The sequence below is a fragment of the Marmota marmota genome, unplaced genomic scaffold, assembly GCF_001458135.2.
Source record: "Marmota marmota marmota unplaced genomic scaffold, marMar, whole genome shotgun sequence".
Taxonomy (NCBI): domain Eukaryota; kingdom Metazoa; phylum Chordata; class Mammalia; order Rodentia; family Sciuridae; genus Marmota; species Marmota marmota.
Window position 1 is genome coordinate 268,715 of NW_025999872.1, and position 9,214 is coordinate 277,928.

At 55.2% G+C, this 9,214-nt stretch overlaps 1 protein-coding gene across 2 annotated transcripts; it reads right to left on the reverse strand.

Moving 5' to 3' along the window:
- Nucleotides 1–618: 618 nt before the first annotated feature.
- Nucleotides 619–9,210, reverse strand: Ppp1r1b (protein phosphatase 1 regulatory inhibitor subunit 1B). 2 transcript variants are annotated; one of them, XM_015506703.2, is made up of 7 exons: nucleotides 9,122–9,210; nucleotides 7,454–7,514; nucleotides 7,134–7,156; nucleotides 6,655–6,730; nucleotides 3,238–3,438; nucleotides 1,508–1,627; nucleotides 619–1,419 (listed from the first exon to the last, which is right to left on the reverse strand). In XM_015506703.2, the coding sequence occupies exons 1-7, from the start codon at nucleotides 9,200–9,202 to the stop codon at nucleotides 1,370–1,372; spliced, it is 612 nt and encodes a 203-aa protein (XP_015362189.1). In that variant the 5' UTR covers nucleotides 9,203–9,210; the 3' UTR covers nucleotides 619–1,369. The 2 variants fall into 2 exon arrangements, with proteins under 2 accessions (XP_015362189.1, XP_048641148.1); XM_048785191.1 differs by lacking the exon at nucleotides 9,122–9,210 and adding an exon at nucleotides 8,623–8,890.
- Nucleotides 9,211–9,214: the final 4 nt, after the last annotated feature.

The window sequence follows — 9,214 nt, forward strand, 5'->3', positions numbered from 1 at the left end:
GCGGTGACCCACACCTGTAATCCCAGCGACCCTGGAGGCCGAGGCAGAATGACTGCACATTTGAAACCAGCCAGGGCAACTTAGATCGTGCCTCAAAATAAAACAAAAAGGGCTGAGGTTATAGCTGTGTTAGAGCATCCATGGGTTCAATCCCCAGAACCAAAAAATAAAATAAAAAGGACTGGGAATGTAAAATCCTCTCTCCCGACAGCCCCTGCCTCAGTAAATGCCCAGTACTGGGGGTGGGGGGCGGTGAGAAGCCTCCCTAAGGCTGGGAGAATGGGAAATAGCATGGGTATTGGACCACACAGGTCTGGCATTGTGGAACTGCCTGCGGGGAGATCTGTGAGAATGAAGAGCCAGTCCCTTGGAGAAAGCCACAGTTACTCTTGATGGACTTCTATTCTCCACCACCCCACCTTTCAGCCATCATAGCAGTAGTCAGAACTTCTGTGGGCCCTCCTGAGTGTCTCAGCCTGTTATCTCCAGAAAAACTCCCAGAGGACTGGACACTAGGGTGAAGGTCCTGACCCTTGGATGACTACCAACCTTCTATATCAGAACACTCCATTACTTCCCTTCTTCTCCTCCCTCCCCTGAAAGAGGAGTCTCAGCACAGTTATTTACAAAGATTTATTACAGCATGGGGGAGTTTCAGGTCTAGAGTCAGGGAAGAAGGAGAAGGGGACAGAACAGCTGGAGGACAAGGAAATCCTGGCGCCCCCCCCCAACGTGTGCCCCTTCTAAGGACATATACTAGGTGGCATTCCTGGCATCAAAGCACAAACAAAATGCAACAAAGCAGCCTCTGCCAGTCCATCTTCCAGGCATCCAGGAGGAGCAGGGGTGATAAAGGGAAGAGTTCCAAAATGTGGAGGCTGTGGAGAAAAAGTCTTGTCCTGGGTCCTGGTAGAAGCCAGTGAAAGGGGTAGTGACTTGGAGTTTTCCAAAGAAGAGGGGATGGAGAAAGATCTAAGGGCACCTGCAGGTTCTCAGTACCTCCTTTCCCCAGATCTTAGGGTCCTGCCCTGTGGGTCTCCTGTGCCCAGGGGAGAGGATCTGAGGAGTGGAATTATAAAGGGGCAATCCTTGTTTTGGGTTTCTGATTTTTCCAGCGTGGGCTTGCTCATATCCCACCTCCCACTGGGTGAATGGAGGAACAACTGGCAGGGATAGGCATCAGAGACTCTGGGCATCAGCCAAGGGCGGGCAAACAAGCAAACACAGACCAGCCTTAGTCTTCTAGAACTTAGAAGCTGCAGCCCTAGCAGGTGAGGGGAAGGGTACAAAACAGGATGAGGGCAGAGTGGGCTTCTAGGGAACAGCGGTGCCCCCTCCACTTCCTCTGGGGAGAGGCATGATTGGGAACTTAAGTGCCAGGCTCAGGAAGGCTTGGGCGCTGAGGCTCCTCCCCTGGCTCTGCAAAGCAAATAGAGAGGAAGTCAGGGCCTGGCCCCACCCCCCAAGTTTCCCACTCCAACCCTTCCTCCCAGGCTCAAAACTTTACCATTTAGTGCTGCGTCTTCCAGTTGGTTCTCAGAGGTTCCATCTCTCTGAGGCTCATCCAGAGGGGGCGGACGTTCCCAGGGCCCCTCCAGACCCTGGCCATAGCTTATCTTCTGCCCAGCTAGGGATGGAAGACAGGGAATCAAAACACAAGCTTTGATGGGCTGGAGGTCTAACTCCGTGGTAGAGCACATGCCTAGCACATGTGAGACCCTGGGTTCCATTCCCTCACCGCAAACTAACCAACGCAGGCTTTGAGTGTCTGTCTGGATGTCCTGGAGAAAGAGCTACTCTGATGACTGAGGCCAAGCTTTCTGAGTCACCATAGCATAGTGGAGAGAGCACTGGACTAGAACAACTCTTCCAATGACTCAACATATGGTTTAGATACTCAGCCCATACCTTGCTGAAGGAGATGTTGTGGATGAGTGACATTATGTAGATTACCTCAAATAAGATTATGAGAAAATGCCTGGAGAGCCCAGTGCCAGCATTCAGGAGTGCTGGGGGTTAATGTTGCTCCTTGGTAGTCTTGTCATGTGACGCGGTGCCCTCCTGCTTGTCCTGGGAGACTTGACCCCTCTCCCTGTGTCCTGGGAGACGGGTTCCCTCTCCCTGCTCTTGGGGTCTCAGTTGGAGCTGAGTTAACAATTCCAGTCCTCTGGTCCCCTCACTGTCAGAGATGCAGACAGGTGACCCAAGCTATCTTGTTTGGATTTAAGGGTTAAATAAATACTTCAAGCAGGGATAGTCTGCTGTTTGTCATTCCCATAAATAATGATACCACAAAGTTTAGGGTGCAGTAGGAGGGATAGATGTGGATAGATAGCTGTAGATAGATGTGGCACAGCCTTCCATGGCCAGACTGGAAGAAATAACTGTGGGAGGGGTGAGATCTTTCTTCCCAGAATTCTGTGGGTTTTAGGATGGTCCATGGAGATTTTTGGACCTGGAACCTCTGCCTTCAGGCCCCTTCTATGGAGGTTTTAAGCTTCTCTCTTTTCCCCCAGGCAGCTGAGGTCAGAGGTGCAGAGGACCAAATTGGTTCTTAAATCTAGATTCTCCATCTGGACACTAGAGGGCACCCTCCATCCCCCTAGGAAGGAAAAGGAAGAAACAGTCATTGGGTCCTGGAGAGGGCAAATCAGCCAGCCCCCTGCATCCCAGCAGAGACCACATCCCAGATTCAGAAATACAGGCACAGGGGAAATTGGGCTCTCTCAGTCCACTATCCCTGAATCTCCTCACACCCTCTCATTGCTCTTGTGTGGAAAGTCCTTTTTTAGTTCTTTTTTTTTTTTAGTTGTAGTTGGACACAATACCTTTATTTATTTATTTGTTTGTTTATTTATTTATTTATTTTATATGGTGCCGAGGATCGAACCCAGGGCCTTGCACATGCTAGGTGAGCGCTCTACCGCTGAGCCACAACCCCAGTCCCCCTTTTTTACTTCTAACCTCAAGCCCTCATGTGGTCTTGCCTTAATTCCTAGGGAAGAGAGGAATCATTAAGGAAAATCTGCTTGTGAGAGGAAAAAGCCAAGACTGGAGGAAGCCAACATCATAGGTGAAGTTAAGGATTCTGTGGGGCGGGAGGAGGGGAGGACCCGTGGTGTCATTGCCATGTACCTGTATGAAACTGTACTGGAAGGGGTGTTCCAAGATCCTCCAGGAGCACCCACGCCTAATGCATGGTGGTGGAACCCACGCCTCACAGTCCCTTCAGCTTACCAGACCCCCTGATGCTCTTCAGGACTTCAGCCTGGCTGTCTTCTTCTTCCTCCTCGTCCTCATCCTCCTCCTCATCCTCATCCTCCTCTCTTGGGTAACCCAGCTCCCGCAGCTCTCCCAGCTCATCCTCCTCCTCCGAGGCCTGGTTCTCACTCAAGTTGCTGATAGTCTGCAGGTGGGACTCAGCAATGCGCTGCACGGCTGGCACAGAGAGGACCCCGGAAGGCGAGGGTCAGTCAGGCCCAAGATACAGCCCCCAGAGCTCCTCCCCATGAGTCTGGGATAGGGGTAACTTTCTCAGGAGACACAGTTCAAGGGCCAAAGGCTACAGGCCAGCCTGCTGGAGGCCAGACCAAGGCAGAAGCAGCAGGGGGTAAATCTGATCACGTTTGGTTCTTAAGTTGTCCCAAGATATTGGCCCCCTCAGAGACTGGCACCACAGAGCAGTTCCACACCACAGGGTGCCAGGCTGGGCAAGACCAGACCCAACAGGCACAGCAGCAGCTAACCATGCCCTGGCTGGGGAGCTGACCTTGCCAACCAGCCAGTCCTGGAGACAGTATCCACCAGGCAGAAGCTGCTGTCTGTGGGCTAGGGCTTTGCTCCTTTCCATTTCTGGGGGAGAACCTTGCCTGCTTAGGGCTCATGGCTCACCCCAGTCCTCATGCAATACCCCACCACCACCAAACCACCCCGTCTTAGATGCCAATCCACACATCCCTGCCCCAGGCTCCAAGAGTAGGAATAATTGATTCTGGATTGAAGATACAATAGTCTGCAGCCAATGAAGTCCATGCCTGGGGAAGTGGCCTGTTCAGATGCAGCCCCCACAATCTTGACCCACATCCCCAAGCTCCCAGCTCCCTCTGCGGTGACCTAGAAAGCAGCAAACACACCCCACCGCCACCAAGACCTGCTTGGATAGGGCCTAGGAAGGGAACAGTGTGGGTGGCTGGAGGAAAGTTTCACAAAGATGGAAAGGAACAGGGGGCTGGGAGAAAAGGGCCACGCTGAGGGTTCTGGGGTGTGACAGGGCTGAGGAAACATCGTGAGCTGAGACTGAGCAGAGTCGGCAGGGGGTCAAAGGCTGGTAGATTTTAAAGCACATGGAACATTCAGTTCATGGCCCCCAGGCCAGACACTGCCCAGCAGGGCAGAGTTGAGCAGCTCCTTGGTCTGCCCACCACCCTCCCCTCAGAAAGTCCAGGGGGTAGATCCTGGCTGGAAACCTCCGGTGCAGTGAGCAAGGCCCAGTGCTCCTGCCAGCTCAGGGACAGGCACAGAGGGTGCATTGTGTGTGCCTACTGCCCCGCCCTGCCCCCAGCAGCCAGCCCAGTGCCTCCCGCTGACTCTGGGCAAGTTCCCCAGGCAATAAAAGTGCAATAAATCATAAACTGCCCTGCCCTGGCCTTGAGCACTCAGCAAAGCTACACCTTGAACCAAGTGTGAGAGCTCTGGCCTTGGAGCATCCCACCCCCAGCCAAGACAGTGTTGCCCACCCGCCCCTAAGGCCTTTGAATCCTTCCCTACAAACCCCCACGCCTGCCAGGCCCTTTCCCTGGCCCAGAAAGGAGCAGGATCCTACCAAACAGTGCCCTCTAGGGAGGGCCCCTGAGGGAGAAGAGAGAGAAGGTGGCAGCTGGGGCAGCTTCCTTTCCCCTCCCCAGACGGGGGAGGAGACTCCAGTTCGTGAGCTGCAGCGACAATAGGTGTGTGCAGCACCTGCCCTGGCTCCCGTGGCCTCCCTCGTGCCTCACCTCGCCTGCCTCCCTCGTCCTCCCTCGTCCTTGTGCCTGCTTCCCCTAGCTTCCCCAGGCTGCCTCCTCCAGCTTCTTCACTTCTGGGACCCTGAACTCCCCCCACCCAGCAAGTCTCCCTTTTTTATCTGCAAGAACCCAACATGGTCCCCAGAATGCCCACCTCGCTCCTGACCCCTTTTCCACCTCCCTGCCTCTCCCCACCTAGACTCTTCAAGATGTGACCCAAAGGGGAATGTAGATGGAGACAAATTCTTGGCCACTGCCAGGTGCATGGGAAGCACCCTGGCCCCAGTCTCCTCACCCCATGTCCCCACGCTCACCGTTAGGCCCCAGGCTGGGATGTAGATGGGCAATAGAGTGTGTTTAGCATGCACAAGGCCCTGGGTTCAATCCCCAGCACACCTCCCACCAAAAAGAATCCAGGGAACAGTCCCCCCTCACCCCATCACTTCCAGGAGGAGGCAGATTATTATGTTCTTTCCTGCAAAGATGCGACCTCTCCCTCACGCCTGCTTTGTGACCCTACAGGTAGAGAAGTCCTTCCATACCTGCTGTGTCCCTTCATCTTCCTGTCCTGGAGGAAAAGAAAGAGCCCCTGCCCTTCTCCTCTACTCCCAGCTCTGGCCCAGACAGGCTGGCAGGTGTACCTGTTGATCTTGGCTAGTGCCAGGGAACAGTTTAAACCCACCCAAGGGAGCTCTCAGCACACCCTTCCGGTCTCCCTCCCCCTCTTCAGGGGAGGAGGGGGCTGGCCAGGCAGGAAGAGACTCAGGCTGGAGTAGAGGTGGAGATGGGTAGGCGTATGGCACTTAGCTAGGAAGAGGCCCTTTGCATACCAGATCTGCACCCCTTCTCCCTCAGGTGCATCTCCCACAGTCCCTGGACAGAAGCCAAGTCTCCATCTGGCCCTAAGGCTCCCCTGGGATGCCCACCTCCCGCCCTTTGCAACTTTCTTCCCTTTTGCCTGACTTGCTGCCTGTTGGATTCTACCTCCTTCCAATCCTGGGCCACACACCCTCCCCTCTTCGAACTCTCGCTGACCTTGGAGGCAAAGGGCCCAGGATGGTGGGAACCAAATCTCATTTTTTCCCAGTGCTAGGGATGGAACCCAAGGCCTCTGCATGCTGAGCACACACTCTACCACTGAGCCACATCCCAGCCCCCAGATCTTACTCATTTTGCCCAGTACCCACCAGCAAGGCCTAACACACAGTAGGGGTTCAGTATATGCTAAAGGAATGACTTGCCTGTTAATACAGAAAGGAAAAGCAGAAATGGGGCAAATCTTGGATGCAGATCTGTTCAAATGAGAGGTGAAGGGGAGGGGAAAACAGGGGGACCCATGGGAGAAGGTGCCTTTTGATGGGCTTGCACAGTGGAGATGCAGACTGAGTCTCTTTCACCCACTTGTCACTTCGGATGTGTCTTTTCTTTTGACCCCCTACAAACTGTTTTAAGGGCCACAGCTGCCCTTTCCAGTCTTTGGGCACCTTGTGTTTTGCAAGAAAGAGCTGGTCTCCAAGTTGGGTTGTGATGCAGGAAGCAATCATTTCTGCTTGACAAGAGCTGACATTTCACCCCCCTCCCCCAGTTTCAGCCCAGTTCCAGGGCTCAAGGAACAGCCAGGCAGACAGGACAGACAGGTGGGATATAGTACCTTTCAGCGAGGGGGGTGTGTAGGCACAGGGATTGGGTCTCTTTGACTTGAGGTGGTGCCCCTCTCCTGAGGCTCTCTGCAAGGGAAGAGCCAGGTTAAATGGACTCCTCAGAGGCTCCTTCCCCTCACCCTCTCTCCACTTCATCCTACGTTGGCAACCCTGGCAGACTGGTCTAGGCTTTGCCACTGAATTCTGCACTGAGGCAGAGCCCTGACCTCACTGCCGCTTTGGGATGGGGGCTCCCAGAAGCTGCGGCTTGGCTTAGGACCCTAGGTCCTGGGCATCCTACTGTCAGTCTGAGCAGAGGAGGATCTGTTGGGGCGCCCTGGCACCAGGACCTCTCAGAGGAGGTACCCATTGACATGCTGATGTCTCTCCAGGGTGGCACCCTCTGTTAGTTGGCTGGCAATGCAGGCACAGGTCGACTCCACCCCAAAAGGCCCAGGCATCCTCCTTCCAGCTGCCCCAGGAAACTCACCTGGTGGGGGGAGGCCTCCTCCTCTGAGGGAGCCATCAAAGGGACCAGCATCAATAGAGGATCCAGAGAAGGGGAGAGGGAGAGAGAAAGAATCCCAGTTACTTTTCACAAAGTCTCAGTCTCTGGGGACAGGGAGGTGTGTCCTCCCTCCTGGTGTTGGGAGGTGCCCTGCTAACGCATGAACAGCGAGCTGGGCTCCCAGACCTTATCTACTCCCCAGTCTTTGCTCGTCTCCTATTCCTGGGACTTTGGCAGGGCCCTCAGGAAGGCATCAGAGTTAGGGTGGGGTCTGGGATGGGGAGGGAAAGAAGGGGCCCTACCTGGTGAGGAGTGCTCTGAGAGCCGGAACAGCATGGCAGGGGTTGGTCTCCTGCGCCGGATCTAAGGAGATGGAAAAAGGAGGGGCAGGATAGACACCTGCAGGATAAACACCCTAGGTCCCACTCCACCCCCACGCCCAGGCCACAGGGAAAATGCTTTGGAGATCCCAGGGAGCCTTTGAATCAAAGGCGGTTTGAGCTAAAAGGAACTCTGTAGCTCACTCAACCCTTTCATTTTGCACAGATGAAAACTCTGAGGTTCAGAGAGGTTCAGCCATGTGCTCAAGGTCACACAGCACATAAAGTCCAAAGGACTAGAAAAAACCTAGTCTCTGACTCTTAGCCCAGGCCGGTTCCATTCATGTCTACTCCAGAGCTAACACCTCCCTTTTTATCTTCTCTCACTGAGGCCCTTCCTCTCTCCAGTTTCTGAAGACCTTGGGAGCTGTGGTTTAGTCTGTGGTCTGTGGTTCCTGATGCCTGGGATGGGCCCTCTGGAGGAGATGCCCATGGGTCATGGCACCCACATGGCCCTGCCCACCTAAGAACAGATCAAGGGCTCCAAAGAAACTGAATCCAGCTACAGAGGGAGACTAAGCCAGGGCACTGCGGACCCCTCGGCCTCACACTGAGGCTCGGGTGTGGGTCTGAGTCCCAGATGCCCAGAGGCCTGGGGATATCTCTGGAGGCAGGGAGAGCTCTGGCCCTCTCTGGCAATCTTTCTCAGGCTGTAGAGTTCACCCAATCCCTGTGAGAAATGAGAAGTTGCCCTCCTTGCTGCAGGAGCCAGGCTGTATCATGAGAGTGGGGGAATGAGCACTCCCAGCAACTGCCCCCCCCCCACTAGCTTGGCAATCAGACCAACTGTCAGTTAATTAGGTCCCTTTTGAGCTCCAGGGAAATGCACAAAGAGAACCAGGTGAGTCAAGCTGAAACTGTCACTTTCCCATGCCAAGCTTCCAACACTGCCCTCCAGACCCCAACCCCCAGTATCCCGCAGAATGACTTGGCCCCTTCTCACTGCTCTGCTGGAAACCAGTGGCATCTCATCAACAAGTGTCCCCTGCTGGGCTGTGGGCTCAGACCTCTGCCTCAACCCCCCCCACACACACACACACATTTGGAGACCTCCCAGCCCCCATGAGGGAATAACTGGTCACCTCTCCCACCTTGAGGTTAGGGCTCCAGGACCCCACAACAGAAAGAGGTCAGAACAAGGTGCTAGTCACTCCAGGTCAGACATGCAGGGTGCGACTGGAGGCCAGCAGGGCAGTGGGGAACCAGGGTGACAGGCTCAGACTCCTGGGCCGTGTAATAGGGTCAATGTGTGATGTACCAGTTTTCTCACATGTGACCAGCTCTGGAGCTGGAACCGGGACAAGTGGTCCGGGTGGTAACCTAGGGAAAGGAACTAGCCCAGGGCAAGTGTGCAGGGCGGAAAGGACAGTCTCCCAGGAACCAGCCTGTCCCGAAGCTCAGAATTCTCAGGCCCGGGGATCGGCGGCCGGGAAAAAGTTGCCGAGTCTCCAGCCAACTTCACGCGCTGCCCGGCGCCCCCGCCTTGGCCGAGGCCACGTGCCCTCCTGGCACCCCATCCCCGGACGGGTGGGCTCAGCAGCTCCGGGGAGTGCGCTGGGAGCGCTGCGGGGCGGAGCGCGGCCCCCTTACCATCTCCACCTGGCGGGGGTCGAGTTGGCTCGGGGGTGCGGGCACCGAGAACTGGATCTTCTTGCGGTCCTTGGGGTCCATGGCGGGTGCCTC

Bases quoted from the DNA above. Each gene is read 5' to 3' on its own strand.
- Ppp1r1b (XM_015506703.2), bottom strand. From the start codon at position 9,202: ATGGACCCCAAGGACCGCAAGAAGATCCAGTTCTCGGTGCCCGCACCC. The intron at 7,157-7,453 runs GTAGGGCCCCTT...TGGCTCCCTCAG, and splicing joins CTCAGAGCACTCCTCACCAG to AGGAGGAGGCCTCCCCCCAC. The intron at 1,420-1,507 runs GTAAAGTTTTGA...TTTGCTTTGCAG, and splicing joins GGAAGACGCAGCACTAAATG to AGCCAGGGGAGGAGCCTCAG.